The sequence below is a fragment of the Hippopotamus amphibius genome, chromosome 2 (genome assembly GCF_030028045.1).
Source record: "Hippopotamus amphibius kiboko isolate mHipAmp2 chromosome 2, mHipAmp2.hap2, whole genome shotgun sequence".
Lineage (NCBI taxonomy): Eukaryota > Metazoa > Chordata > Mammalia > Artiodactyla > Hippopotamidae > Hippopotamus > Hippopotamus amphibius.
Window position 1 is genome coordinate 39,974,221 of NC_080187.1, and position 16,496 is coordinate 39,990,716.

Sequence of the window (16,496 nt, forward strand, 5' to 3'; positions counted from 1 at the left end):
TTACCTTAAATGTAAATGGATTAAGGCTTCCTAGGTGGCGCAGTGGTTGAGAATCTGCCTGCCAATGCAGGGGACACGGGTTCGATCCCTGCTCTAGGAAGATCCCACATGTCGCGGAGCAACTAAGCCTGTGCGCCACAACTACTGAGCCTGCGCTTTAGAGCCCATGAGCCACAACTATTGAGCCCATGTGCTGCAACTACTGAAGCCCACGCGCCTAGAGCCCGTGCTCCACAACAAGAGAAGCCACGGCAATGAGGAGCCCGCGCACCACAATGAAGAGCAGCCCCCACTCACCGCAACTAAAAAGAAAGCTCATGCACAGCAAAAAAGACCCAACACAGCCAATAAAATAAATAAAATAAAATAAATTTTTAAAAAATGTAAATGGATTAAATGCTCCAACCAAAAGACACAGACTGGATGAATGGATGTAAAAACAGGACCTTTATATGTGCTATCTACAGGAAACCCACTTCAGACCTAGGGACACATACAGACTGAAAGTGAGGGGATGGAAAAAGATATTCCATGCAAATGGAAGTCAAAAGAAAGCTGGAATAGCAATACTCATATCAGACAAATTAGACTTTAAAGACTATTACAAGAGACAAGGAAGGACACTACATAATGATCAAGGGATCAATCCAAGAACAAGATATAACAATTGTGAAGATCTATGCACCTAACATAGGAGCACCTCAATACATAAGGCAAATGCTAACAGCCATAAAAGGGGATGTCGACAGTAACACAATAATAGTAGGAGACTTTAACCACTCACTTCCACCAATGGACAGATCATCCAAACATAAAATAAATAAGGAAACACAAGCCTTAAATGACACATTAGACCATCTTGACTTAATTGATATTTATAGGACATTCCATCCAAACACTACAGAATACACTTTCTTCTCAAGTGCACATGGAACATTCTCCAGGATAGATCATATCTTGGGTCACAAATCAAGCCGCAGTAAATTCAAGAAAATTGAAGTCGTATCAAGCATCTTCTCCGACCACAATGCCATGAGACTAGAGATCGATTACAGGAAAAAAACTGCAAAAGATACAAACACATGGAGGCTAAAAAATACATTATTAAACAACCAAGAAATCACTGAAGAAATCAAAGAGGAAATTAAAAAATACCTAGAGACAAATGACAATGAAAATACAATGACCCAAAACCTATGGGATGCAGCAAAAGCAGTTCTAAGAGGGAAGTTTATAGCAATACAATCCTACCTCAAGAAACAGGAAAAATCTCAGATAATCAACCTACTCTTACACCTAAAACAATCTGAGAAAGAAGAAACAAAAAAACCCCAAAGTGAGCAGAAGGAAAGAAATCATAAAGATCAGATCAGAAATAAATGAAAAAGAAATGAAGGAAACAATAGCAAAGATCAACAAAACTAAAAGCTGGTTCTTTAAGAAGATAAACAATATTGATAAACCATTAGCCAGACTCATCAGGAAAAAAAGGGAGAAGACACAAATCAACAGAATTAGAAATGAAAAAGGAGAGGTAACAACGGACAGCGCAGAAATACAAAAGATAGAGAGACAACTACAAGCATCTATATGCCAATAAATCGGAAGAAATGGATAAATTCTTAGAAAAGTACAAACTTTCAAAACTGAACCAGGAAGAAATAAAAAATATGAACAGACCAATCACAACCGCTGAAATTGAGACTGTGATTAAAAATCTCCCAACAAACAAAAGCCCAGGGCCAGATGGATTCACAGGCGAATTCTATCAAACATTTAGAGAAGAGGTAACACCTATCCTTCTCAAACTCTTCCAAAATATAGCAGAATGAAGAACACTCCCAAAATCATTTTAAAAGGCCACCATCACCCTGATTCCAAAACCAGGCAAAGATGTCTTTTACAGAAAGAAAATTACAGACCAATATCACTGATGAATATAGATGCAAAAATCCTCAGCAAAATGCTAGTGAACAGAATCCAACAGCACATTAAAAGGATCATACACCATGATCAAGGGGGGTTTATCCCAGGAATACAAGGATTCTTCAATAAATGCAAATCAATCAATGTCATACATCATATTAACAAATTGAAGGATAAAAACCATATGATCATCTCAATAGATGCAGAAAAAGCTTTTGACAAAATTCAACATCCATTGATGATAAAAACTCTCCAGAAAATGGGCATAGAAGGAAATGACCTCAACATAATAAAAGCCATATACGACAAACCAATTCTCAATAGTGAAAAACTGAAAGCATTCCCTCTAAGAACAGGAACAAGACAAGGGTGTCCACTCTCACCACTATTATTCAACATAGTTTTGGAAGTGTTAGCCACAGCAATGAGAGACGAAGATGAAATAAGAGGAATCCAAATTGGAAAAGAAGAAGTAAAATTGTCACTCTTTGCAGATGACATGATATTATACATAGAAAACCCTAAAGATGCTACCAGAAAACTGCTAGCACTAATCGATGAATTCAGTAAAGTAGCAGGATACAAAATTAATGCGCAGAAATCTCTTGCATTCCTATATCCTAACAACAAAAGAGCAGAATGAGAAATTAAGGAAACACCTTCGTTTACCATTGCAACAAAAAGAAGAAAATACCTAGGAATAAAACTCCTTAAGGAGGCAAAAGACCTGTATGCAGATAACTATAAGACACTGATGAAAGAAATCAAAGATGATACAAACAGATGGAGAGACATACCATGTTCTTGGATTGGAAGAATCAACATTGTGAAAATGATTATACTACCCAAAACAACTTACAGATTCAATGCAATCCCTATCAAATTACCAACATCATTTTTCACAGAACTAGAACAAGAAATTTTATGATTTGTATGGAAATGCCAAAGACCTCAAATACCCAAAGCAATCTTGAGAAGGAAAGATGGAGCTGGTGGAATCAGGCTCCCTGACTTCAAACTATATTACAAGGCTACAGTGATCGAGATAGTATGGTACTGGCACAAAAACAGAAAGGAAGATGAGTGGAACAGATAGAGAGCCCAGAGATAAACCCACGCATGTATGGGCACCTTATCTTTGACAAAGGAGGCAAGAATATGCAATGGAAAAAAGACAGCCTCTTCAATAAGTGGTGCTGGGAAAATTGGACAGCAACATGGAAAAGAATGAAATGAGAACACTTCCTAACACCAGACTCAAAAATAAACTCCAAATGGATGAAAGACCTCAATGTAAGGCCAGACACTATAAAACTCTTAGAGGAAAAAATAGGCAGAACACTATGACATAAATCAAAGCAAGATCCTTTTTGACCCACCTCCTAGAATCATGGAAATAAAATCAAGAATAAACAAATGGGACCTCATGAAACTTAAAAGCTTTTGCACAGTGAAAGAAACCCTAAACAAGACAAGAAGACAACTTTCAGAATGGAAGAAAATACTTGCCAACGAAGCAACGGACAAAGGCTTAATCTCCAAAACATACAAGCAGCTCATGAAGCTTAATACTAAAAAAGCAAATAACCCAATCCAAAAATGGGCAAAAGACCTGAATAGACATTTCTCCAAAGAAGACATGCAAATGGTTAACAAACACATGAAAAGATGCTCAACATCACTAATCATTAGAGAAATGCAAGTGAAAGCCACAATGAGGTATCACCTCACACTGGTCAGAATTGCCATCATCAAAAAATCTAGAAACAATAAATGCTGGAGAGGATAAGGAAAAAGGGAACCCTCCTGCACTGTTGGTGAGAATGTATGAGTCACTTTCACAAATACCACTATGGAATCACTTTCACATATACCACTATGGAAAACAGTGGAGGTGCCTTAAAAAGCTAAAAATAGAACTACCACATGACCCAGCAATTCCACTACTGGGCATATACCCAGAGAAAACCGTAATTCGAAAAGAAACGTACGACAATGTTCACTGCAGCACTATTTACAATAGCCAGGACATGGAAGCAACCTAAATGCCCATCAACAGATGAATGGATAAAGAAGATGTGGCACATATATACAATGGAATATTAGCCATAGAAAGGAATGAAATTGAGTTATTTGTAGTGAGGTGGGTGGACCTAGAGTCTGTCATACAGAGCAAAGTAAGCCAGAAAGAGAGAAACAAATACTGTATGCTAACTTATACATATGGAATCTAAAAAAAAAAATGGTACAGATGAACCCAGTGCCAGGGCAAGAATAAAGACACAGATGTAGAGAACGCACTTTAGGACCTGCGGTGCGGGGGGGGGGGGGGGGGGGGGTGCACGTGAAGGGGAAGCTGGGACAGTAGCATTGAGAGAGTAGCACTGACATATATACACTACCAAATGTAAAATAGCTAGTGGGAAGCTGCTGCATAACACAGGGAGATCAACTCAATGATGGGTGATGACTTAGAGGGCTGGGATAGGGATGGTGGGAAGGAGTCACAGGAGGGAGGGGATATGGGGATAGATGTGTTAATACAGCTGATTCACTTTGTTGTACAGCAAAAACTGGCACAACAGTGTAAAGCAATTATATTCCAATAAAGAGCTTAAAAAAATAAATGAACATTGAATGAATGAATAAGCGGACAAATGAAGAAGTAAATGTTACAGAGACATGGAAGCAAGTATTGAAGACCAGGCTTTTACAAGGGCTGAACTGATAATAAAAGAACTTCAGTTCTTGCTAAAGTAATGGCTTGAGCACAGGAAAAATAGAGAGGTGTAGGCTCTAGAACAATGGGCTCAGACAGGTTTATTCACAAAAACTGGGGAAGAGTCTAACAATTAGACCTGAAGAACAATGCCTGCTGTGTGCCTGGTGAGTCACTTTCACATATACCAACAGACGAAGATGACGAAGATGCCGTTAAGCCATCAAAACTGATGGAGATTTCCTTATATTCTCTCAGACCTGATTAGCCTGGAGCTGGGGACAAGATGAATTTGCAAGAATGGATTATGAGGTTAGTTCCAACGAATTTTTGTGAACAATGATCTATTGAGGAAAGGCTGCTTTTGAAGACCTGATACCTTGCAGTAGTATTCTGGTGATCCTAAAAGTGTGGTCCTCTGGAGCCAGTGTCTGACAAGCTGGAAAAACAAGAGAAGATTTCATGGCATGGAATTTCTATCAGAGATATGATTCTTTGTCAAGTTAAGCAGATCCTGTCAACCTTTGCAGCAGTTTTGGAGCTGAGCAGATGGCATGGGAAGGCTTGACTAAGTGGTGAAGTTTCAGCTGCAAAAGGCAATTCCTAGAATGACAATTCAGGAACTCATTTCCCCCAACACTTATCACATTGGCAGAGGGTTCGTGAATCTTTTTAGTAAAATGAGAAGGAAGCAGTGCATCAGAATAAGGCATCCTATGTTTGGTTAGGTTATATGGAAGCAAACATGACTGAATCCAATTCTTCCTTTGTGTTTGCTATTCCCAAGGCAGAGGGCCAGACTGGTTTGTAAATTAAATAATACCAAAAACCCTAAAGCTTAGGTGCTGCAGTATAATGGACCTCCAGCACAGAAAGCAACTACTAAATGCATTCCAAGTTGCTCCAACCCTGGTTGGCACTACAGACCCCTGTGGTTTGCAGCTATATCTTACAAAGAAACAGTGAGGTTGTAGAAAGAGCATAATCTGGACACAAATCCTGCCTCTGGTACTAAATAACTATATGATCTTGAACAAATGACTTTTCCTTTCTGAGCCCCTTTCCACAAATGTAACATGGGGGTAGAGGTGGGGGAGGGGACAGTAGCAATCTCAAAGGATTACTGTAAGAATTCAGTATGATCATGTTTATGAAAGTAACTGGCAAAGAGTAGACTTTAAGCTCGTATCAGTTTTTCTTCCTTTCTATTCTGCCTTGCTTGGCAGAAGTTTATGTCAAAATAGCTGGTATTCTTTCAAACCATTTCAACTCTGGCTCATCTATAATTTTTCCGTTATCTTCAAGCAACTTTAATATCAAAGTCTATTTTCCTTGAAATTCCATAGCCCTTATTTGGTGTGAATGAAGCGATGAGGTTCAGCTTTGGGGATTTCAGTTTTGAGCCTTTGCAATGTGTATGTAACAGAAACCATAAATGTATCCAACATTCAGAAGCTATAAATGTATATTGTCTTTTAATGAGCACTGTTTGTTTCAATTTACAGTACTCAAACAGGACAAAAATGTCATCAATTGAGATTATTTCTGTAGCTAATAATAGAAAAGCTATTCAACTGGCTTTTAAAATTCAGGGAATTTATCAGCTCCTGTAATTGAAAAATCCATAGGACTTTTCATGGGTTGGTCCCAGGCATGGTTTGGTCTAGGCTCTGGCTCAATTTTTCTGCAGTTCTCTCAGTTCTGTCTGCCTTCAAATGTTGGCTTTGTTCTTGGGCTGGCCACATTAAATGACTGCCAGTAGCACTCATGGTGGTTCCGCAGTCACGTCCAAGGGTACAAAGGCCAAAGCCAGTTTTTGGAAACATCATCATACAAAAGTCCCAGGCTTCACTCTTATTGGACTACTCTGATACAATCTCTGCAGGATGGGAAATGCTATGCTCTGATTGGCTTAAACCTGGATCAATCACTATGACAAGGAAACGGGATTATTCTGAGAGGCTTAGATCAAGCAGGGCCCTCCTCTGGATCTGAAGATAAGGTTTATCCCTCCTAAACTTCGTTGTTGTCACTCAAGGAAGCTGAAATGGATGTTAGAGGAACAAATTCAATGTCTGCTACAATTAAAAAATAAATTTTAGCAATTTAGTACAGTGTTTCTAAATGCCTATTTATTTCTTTTTGAAATTATCACTTATTTCACTACATTGAACTCTTTCATACTTTAGCATCCAAGGGCAATGTTAGACTGAGAGCCAACTAATACAAGGCAAGACATCTGCAGGAATTTCAGGACATCAAGATGAGAGCTCTTCTTTCTTGTTTTTTTCTCTCCACTTTCCCTTATTTTTGTCTCCCTCTATTTTCTTACTAATTTTTCCTCACTTTCTTCCACCTATATTCCTCTTTTTCTTTTCTTAATATGCCTTTTAATATATGCAAACATAACAGGATGTGAGAGTAGACATTTCCTGATGTCTACCCAGGAAATTTTAGCTAAACCCCCAAAGCTATTGAAATAGATGATGGTATCCTTCTAGGGACACGTCCTCTCAGAAATTATTAAAAGGGGCCAAACTCATCCATTGCTCACCTCCCCAGCAACACAGGAAAGAGAAAACTAGCTATCACAAAGAAAGCTCTTCAAAGGTGAATTTATATGTAGAGATGAGAAAGGGATGTTTTCACCCAGCCTGGAAGCAACAGAGGAAGCTTTCAAGAGAATCACTCAGAGAAGTCAGACCTTGCCAGGTAAGGTAGGCTGGTATCTTATTTCCAAGCTGAATATTTAAGAAAATCCAGGGGAATTCCCTGGCATTCCAGTGGTTACAACATGGTACTTTCACTGCCAGGACCCAGGTTGGATCCTTGGTCCAGGAACTAAGATCCCTCAAGATGTGCAGCACAGCTGAAAAAAAAAAAAAAAAATCCATAATATTGGAGTTTGGTGGGACAGGGGAGGAAAGGAAAGAGTGAAAGAACAGACAATGCCTATCTTTCCCACTGTCAAACCCCAAGCTTTGGGTCAGAATTAAGCTGAGGAGAGAGCACAGAACTTGGGGGAAACTTTTAAACTGTATGCAGGATGGAAAGTCATCGCGTGGGTCTTTTGTTTTTGTTTTGTTTTCTTTTTTAGATTCAACTAGGTTCTCTAATACTTGAAAATATAATTCTTCATTAATAACCAAACATGATTCTGCCTGAGCTGTTTTCAAGAGGTAAGGAAGAAAAAGTCCTAAAGCATGCTGTTAGTTGTTGGAGTATTTTTTTTTAATTTCTACAAAAAAGAAAAGAAAAGAACAGAAAAGAAAAAAGAAAAAAAATTCTACATTACATTTTAATGTAAAGAAAGCAGTTGTTTCCTAATTGTACCCCCACTAAATTCAGTTTACGTAATAAACTTACTATATGAATGCAAATTATCATATATGCATCTTCAGTATACTTTCTCTGAAGATACCTAAATAATGCATCAGTGAGGTCCTGCAAGAAACAGAATGTTCATATAGAGCAATTGAGGAGTTTACAAAGATGGGGATTGGGGGAAGCTAAGATCAGCAAACTGACCAAGGATGGTGAAGCACCAGAGGGAGCCTTAGCATCCCCAGGCCTGCAGAGAGAAGGGGTGGGGAGTGGTCACCCAAGCCCAGAGAGGGATGGAGCTGAGCTTCTCTCTCATGTGCTGGTGCCTTGGACAGCAGCCAGCAAGGAGGCCCAGCCAGTGCTGGGCATAGAGCAGGATGGAGACCAGTGAAAAGCTCAGTGGGACCGGCAAAGGGCAAATATTCAGCGCATATATTTCAATTTCTAAATTCTGACAAGTATCATTATAATTGATACAGAATACTCAAAGTACTTAAAACTGGTAATAAAGTAGAATTTCCCCAATAAGTCTCTTAGCAAAAACAGAATTACATTCCTTAAGGAGAAAAAATTAACCCCAGGCCAATGAAATGAGCCTTAAGAGTATAGAAAATGTATTTAGGGGCTACCCTGGTGGCACAGTGGTTAAATATCCACCTGCCAATGCAGGGGACATGGGTTTGATCCCTGGTCCGGGAAGATCCCATGTGCCATGGAGCAACTAAGCACGAGAGCCAAAACTACTGAGCTTACATGCTGCAATTACTGAAGCCCTTATGCCTAGAGCCCAAGCTCTGCAACAAAAGAAGCCACTGCAATGAGAAGCCCATGCACTGCAGCTAAGAGTATCCCCTGCTCTCTGCAACTAGAGAAAGCCCACTTGCAGCAACGAAGACCCAACGCAGCCAAAAATAAATACATAATAAAATAAATCTTTAAAAATTAATTAATTACTTAAAAAGAAAATGTATTTAAACACAAATGTTATTTACCTAAAATTCACCTAAACATGTGATAGAAGTTAATCCCCAAAACAAATCTGGAAATAAAAATGCTGAAAACAAAAACCAAAGAAACAGTGACCCTATGTAAGATCACAAACAGAGGCTACAAGCCGAAGGCCCACTTCACCCACGCTGACCTGGCAGCACAGACTATTAAGGTACCATCTCTTTTAACATCTTTTGTCAGACAGGCCCTAAATGGTATATTTTCTGATATCTGCAGATTAAAATCATGATAAAATTATCTGTACTCCTAGGAATATAGAAAGCTTTGTCATTCTTAGCATTTCAAAGGATCATTTTTTCCCTTTGCATTACTTTCCCATTGCTCTCTGCATTCTTCTCTTTGTGAACTTAGAGTGGGGCACCTAATTTTTCCACATCTTTGTTTTGTCTCACTGATGAAATGACACAAGGTTTATTCAACTCATTCTTTCCCCACCTACCCCTCCGGTTGGTTCCCACATTCCAACCATGCAACACTCAAAGTCTTTCTCTTTCTGACCAACAAGACCAATATGTATGTTGTCTACAAGAGGCTCATTTCAGATCTAGAGACACATACACACTGAAAGTGAGGGGACGGAAAACAGTGTTCCATGCAAATGGAAATCAAAAGAAAGCTGGAGCAGCAATACTTATATCAGACAAAACAGACTTTAAGATAAAGACTGCCACAAGAGATAAGAGAGGACACTACATAATGATCAAGAGACCAATTCAAGACAAAGATATATCAATTGTAAATATATATGCAAACAACATATGAGCACCTCAATATATACAACAAATGTTAGCAGACATAAAAGGAGAAATTGACAGTAACACAATAACAGTGGGGGACTTTAACACTTACATCAATGGAGAGATCATCCAGATGTAAAAATCAATAAGGAAGCACAGGCCTTTAATGACACATTACACCAAATGGACTTAATTGATATTCGTATTGCATCCCATCCCGAAAGTAGCAGAATACACTTTCTTTTCAAGTGCACATGGCACATTCTCCAGGACAGATCACAGGCTGGGCCACAAAACAAGCCTTGGTAAATTTAAGAAAACTGAAATCACATCAAGCATAGTTTCCAACCACAACACTATGAGATTAGAAATCAGCTACAAGAAGAAAACTGCAAAAAACAAACATGTGGAGGCTAAATGATATGGTACTAAACAACCAATGGATCACTGAAGAAATCAAAGAGGAAATCAAAAAATACCTAGAAACAAATGAAAATGAAAACACAATGATCCAAAACCTATGAGACACAGCAAAAGCAGTTCTAAGAGGGAAGTTTATAGCAATAAAAGCTTACTTCAGGAAACAAGAAAAAAATCTCAAATAAACAACCTAACCTTACACCTAAATCAGTTAGAGAAGGAAGAACAAACAAAACCCAAAGTTAGTAGAAGGAAAGAAATCATAAAGATTCGTGTAGAAATAAATGAAATTGAGACAAAGTAAACAACAGAAAAGATCAATGAAACTAAAAGCTCATTCTCTGAAAAGACAAAATCAATAAACCTCTAGCCAGACTCATCAAGGAAAAAAGGGATAGAGCCCAGATCAACAAAATCAGAAATGAAAAAGAAGTTACAACCAACACCACAGAAATACAAAGAATCATAAAAGACTACTACAAGCAACTATATGCCAATAAAGTGGACAACTTAGAAGAAATGGACAAATTCTTAGAAAGGTACAATCTCCCAAGACTGAACCAGAAAGAAACAGAAAATATGCACAGAGTAATTACCAGTAATGAAATTGAATCAGTAATTTGAAAACTCCCAACAAACAAAAGTCCAGGACCAGATGGTTTTACAGGCAAATTCTACCAAACATTTCGAGAAGAGTAAACACCTATCCTTCTGAAACTATTCCAAAAAATTTCAGAGGAAGGAACACTCCCAAACTCATTCTATATGAGGCCACCATCACTCTAATACCAAAACCAGACAAAGATACCACACAAAAAAATAAAATTACAGGCCAATATCACTGATGAACATAGATGCAAAAATCCTCAACAAGACACTAGCAATCCAAATCCAACCATACATTAAAAGGATCACACACCACAATCAAGTGGCATTTATCCCAGGGATATAAGGGTTTTCAAATATCCACAAATCAATCAGTGTGATATACCACATTAACAAATTGAAGAACAAAAACCACATGATCATCTCAATAGATACAGAAAAAGCTTTTGATAAAATTCAACATCCACTTATGACAAAAAAAAAAAAAAAAACCCTCTCCAGAAAGTGGGCATAGAGGGACATATCTCAAGATAACAAAGCCATATATGACAAAACCACAGCTAACATCATACTCAATGGTGAAAAGCTGAACACATTTCCTTTAAGATCAGGAACGAGACAAGGCTGTCCACTCTCACCATTTTTATTTAATATAGTTTTGGAATTTCTAGCCACAGCAATCAGAGGAGAAAAACAAATGAAAGGAATCCAAACTGGAAAGGAAGAATTAAAACTGTCACTGCAGATGACATGATACCATACATAGAAAATCCTAAAGATGCCACCAGAAAACTACTAGAGCTCATCAATGAATTCAGTAAAGTTGCAGGACACAAAATTAATATACAGAAATCTGTTGTATTTCTATACACTAACAACAAAGTGTCAGAAAGAAAAATTAAGAAAACAATCTCATTTACCATCACATCAAAAAGAATAAAATGCCAGGATAAACCTACTTAAGGAGGCAAAATACCTGTACTCCAAAAACTATAAGACACTGATGAAAGAAACTGAAGATGACAGAAAGAGATGGAACAATATACTGTGTTCTTAGATTGGAGGAATCAATATTATTAAAATGACCTAACTATCCAAGGCAATCTACAAATTGAATGCAATCGCTATCAAAACAACAATGCCATTTTCCACAGAACTAGAACAAAAAATTTTTTAATTTGTATAAAAACACAGAAGTCCCCGAATAGCCAAAATGATCTTGAGAAAGAATAACACAACTGGAGGAATCATGCTCTCTGACTTCAGGCTATACTATAAAGCTACAGCAATCAATACACTATGGGACTGCCACAAAAACAGACACATAGAGCAATGGAACAGGATAGAGAGCCCAGAAATAAACCCATGCATTTATGGTCGGTTAATCTACAACAAAGGAGGCAAGAATATACAACAAAGAAAAGACAGTCTCTTTAGTAAGTGGTGCTGGGAAAACTGGACAGCTACATGTAATAGAACAAAATCAGAACATTCTCTAACATCATATGCAAAAACAAACTCAAAATGGATTAAAGACCTAAATGTAAGGCAGGATATGATAAAACTCCTAGAGGAAAACATAGAACACTCTTTGACATAAATCTTAGCAAGATTTTTTTGGATCTAGCTCCTAAAGTAAAGGAAATAAAAGCAAAAATAAACAAATAGGACCTAAATAAACCCAAAAGCTTTTGCACAGCAAAATAAACCATAAACAAAACAAAAGGACAACCTACTGAATGGGAGAATATGTTTGCAAATGATATGACCAATAAGGGATTAATAGCCAACACGTATAAACAGGCCGTACAACTCAACATCAAAAGAACAGACAACCCAATTAAAAAATAGGCAGAACTGAACAGACAGTTTTCCAAAGCTGGCCAACAGGCACATGAAAAGATGCTCAACATCGCTAATCATCAGAGCAATGTAAATCAAAACCGCAATGACATATCACCTCATACCTGTCAGAACAGCTATCATCAAAAAGAACACAATAACAAATGTTGGGGAGGATGTGAAGAAAAGGGAACCCTTTTACACTGTTGGTGGGAATGTAAATTAGTGCAGCCACTATGGAAAACAGCATGGGGTTTCTCAAAAAACTAAAACTAGAACTACCACATGACCCAGCAATTCCACTCCTGGATATATAGCCAAAACAAAACACAAACAAAAATAAAACCAAAAAAAACCACCAATTTGAAAAGATACACGCATTCCAATGTTCACAGCAGCATTATTTACAATTGCCAAGATATGGAAGCAACCTAAGTGTCCATCCACTGGTGAATAGATAAGGAAAATGTGGTATACATACACACACACACACACATATACACGTATAGGAATACTGCATATGTATACATACATACATATATATATCTATATGAACACTACTCAGCCATAAAAAAAAAAAACCATGAAATTTTGCCATTTGCAGCAGTGTGGATTGTCTCGGAAGGCATTATGCTCAGTGAAACAAGTCAGACAAGAGAAAGACAAATACTGTATGATATTACTTATATGTGGAATATAAAAAATACAACAAAGTAGTGAATACAAAAAAGAAGCAGACTCACAAATATATAGAACAAAGTAGCGGTTACCAGTGGGGAGCAGGTGGAGGGGCGATATAGGAGTTGGGAAGTGGGAGGTACAAACTATTGGGTGTAAGATAGGCTCAAGGATGTACTGTAGAACAAGGGGAACACATCCAATATTTTGTAATAACTGTAAATGGAAAGTAACCTTTAAAAATTATATTAAATTTTTTAATTTTAAAAATAAAAAGTGTTTAAAATTAAGGCAGAAAAGAAAGTAAATAAATAAATTGAAATTTTGACATGGAATGAAATATTTTTGTTTTGGAATGAGATATTTTAAAATTAATTGCAAAAATGCAGCTCATGACCTGAAGGATCTTATAATCTATTTGGAGGGGATGTGTTCACTCTGAGAACTCTAGGATTTCTCTGCCCAGTGTATTTTATCCATTCATCCACGTAGTAGCTGACGAGTGAGAGGGAAAATGAAGAGGGAGGAGTATAGAATGGTTTTTGTGTGTCTTGTTTGGGTGTCCAGATGCTACTAATCGATATTGGGAAGATAAGAGGGACGGAACAAAGATTAGGAACAAAGGAAGACAATGGGTGAAGTTTAGAAGATTTTACATTGAGGATGTTTAGCAAGCAGTTGTTTTCACTGGCTTAACATTAGCACTGAAATAGCTAACCATATTAAGTGGATTACTCATTGAAAGGCTGGAGAAAGAAAAAAGCATTCAGCCCTGGGTTAACCAGACTTCTAGGAAAAGCTTTATGCTCTTTGCAATAGGACAGTTTATAAACAATTACAATTATGACCAAACATGGAGGGCAAAATATTAAAATTTTAAAAAATTATAAACTATCCATATGTCAATCAAAAGTAGAGTTTAATTCTGTAGTACTTAGGATGTCATCACTAAAAATGTTACTTCTGCAAGTTTATAACATTAAAATGTTTATGATAGTGGGTGTTTTTCTTTTAAAGCTCATGTTATTTAAGCAACGTCAAATTAGGCATAGCAAAACCTGAAAAGAAACGCATCAAAAAGTTAACAGTAAGTATTTTGAAGGCGGGAATCTGTGAGATTCTTCCTTCTACTTTTCCATATCTTTCGAATTCGCTAAATAATACTTTCTCATGGGGAACACAGTCACAAAAAAAGGATTCTCTTCCCTCTTATTAAGAGAAACATGGCTACAGTTGCGAATTAACACAGAACCTGGATACATAGCAGTCCCTCAATAATCCATGAGTGTATCAGTACCTGCAATTGAAGACATTTACCTGAGATTTTCTGCCCTGTAAAAAGCCTCACCTTTCTGTGGGAGAGCCTACTGTCCTTCCGTCCTGGATCTTGCAGAGTGTGACAAAAGGTTCTGCCTCTATCCTCTCTGTCCACTAACACTAATGCCTTGATAGGCCTTTACCTGGGGTTCCCACAAACTACTCCTCACTGATGGATCCCGGGGGAATTAAAGCACGTTTGGCTCCCCGGAAACCACCACCAGAGAACTGTGTGCATCCTTCTTATACTCACTGGTCCTGCAGAGAATCAGAGATGACTTCTTAATTTAGTGTCTAGACGGGCACCTTGACGTCTCGCCATCCTTCTGACCTACGCAGGCACTTCCACGGCACGGGGGCTCTCTGAGGGCTGACAAGGCTCACACGGTAACGGCATCAGGGCCCCCAGCCCATTCCTTAACATCAGCCCTTAACACTGTCCAAAGCTCTTCACGTGTCCATTCCAGATCTCAAGGCCAACCTCATTAGCTCATACTAGTATCTCCGCACCTCGCGGATGAGACCTGAGACTTAGGTCACCTGTGCAAGGCCAGGCAGCCAGAGCAAGGTGCGGACTTCACAGTCGTCAATGCTGGTCTGTATTTGTTACTAAGATCCCCGCCGTGGAGTTCCCTTGAGTGTCCGCCAGGCCAAGGCGGCAGGAGCAGCCCCACCTCCACCCCCAGGGCTTCCGAGGCAGCAGCGTTGCTTGGGGATTCTGGGACGGAGAAGCCTCGAGGCCCGCCGGCTCGGAGGGACATGGCGGTTGAGTCTTCAGACAGGGCAGGGGGGAAGGGCACTCAGGCGTCCAGACACCTCGGTCAGAACCTGTCTCTGAATTTAAATCTCAACTTTTGTCTCTCAGAAGCGATGGAAACAGGAACCAGCAGCCTGAGGTAGGACGTCTTGCCCAACAGCTGGGTGCGCGGTCGCCATTAGGAAGCCAACTGCCACAGCCTCTCCGGCCCCGGCCCTGAGCGTGACCCCGCCCCCAGAGCACACTGGGCCGGGCCTCCGGGAGGAGATCCTTCCCTTTTGCTTTTCTCCAGGGGGTTCTGAGCTCCGCTAGGTACGCCCCGCGGTGATGAGGTAAACGTGCTCTCTGTCCTCCAGGAAAGTAGATCATTACGCCAGACGTGTTCCACACCATGTGAAAGTGTTGGGAGTTGGAAAACAAGGACAGATCCCAGCATGGGAGGATCAAGGAGAGCATCTGAGGGAAACCTTTCAGTATAACAGGAGGGAAAGAGGAAAGAAGGGATGAGGGTTCATGGTTTGGTTTTGTTGTGGTTGTTGGTTTGAAGTTTTTAACGATGAAAAGTTCCCATTTCCTGACTTCTCATTCGCTTGTGGTGGTCCAGCACATATGCCCAGTGAGTGAGGAGTGTGGAGAAGTTGTAGGAAAGTGCAATAGTTTTGAGTACTTAGGCAAGAGAATTGACTAAGAAAAAAACATATGAGCTCCACCAAGACAGGGAACTTTCCTTCACGGGTGTGTCCTAAGAGAACATAGTAAACACGGCAAGAATGAATGGGTTATTTTCAGGCAGTGTTGGAGCTGATCGCTAGTTGTAGAACATAAATTTATGCTGTTACCAACATACTTAGCTGTGTGATTTTATCCAAGAGGAATCAGTCCTTTATTAGAAGGCAGGTCTAGAAAAGGTAGAGTTAGATTTTGCCAGGCAGGACATATGAAAGGAGAATGGGGAAGGAAGGCTCTTCAGAGCTATTTAGGTGTGGGGTTAAGTGATGGACCATGAAGTTTTCCTTGGAGAAGGAGGAAACGAAGACAGAAGATTGTCAGATGAAGTACAAGTGGCTTGTAGTTCCTGGACAGGTTGAGGAAGTGACATACCCAGGGCGTAAACTAAAAGAATAAAGGGTGGAATGTCCAACTGTATTTTTTCAGAATG

General features: G+C 39.0%; 1 protein-coding gene across 1 annotated transcript in view; it reads right to left on the reverse strand.

The window, feature by feature from the left end:
- The window catches only part of LOC130844321 (spermatogenesis-associated protein 31D4-like), a 57,839-nt gene extending 42,498 nt beyond the window's left edge, over nucleotides 1–15,341 (reverse strand). Inside the window, exon 1 of the mRNA XM_057720623.1 lies at nucleotides 15,121–15,341. Within this exon, the coding sequence (XP_057576606.1) occupies nucleotides 15,121–15,341 (221 nt within the window). The remainder of the gene's footprint in view (nucleotides 1–15,120) is intronic.
- Nucleotides 15,342–16,496: the final 1,155 nt, after the last annotated feature.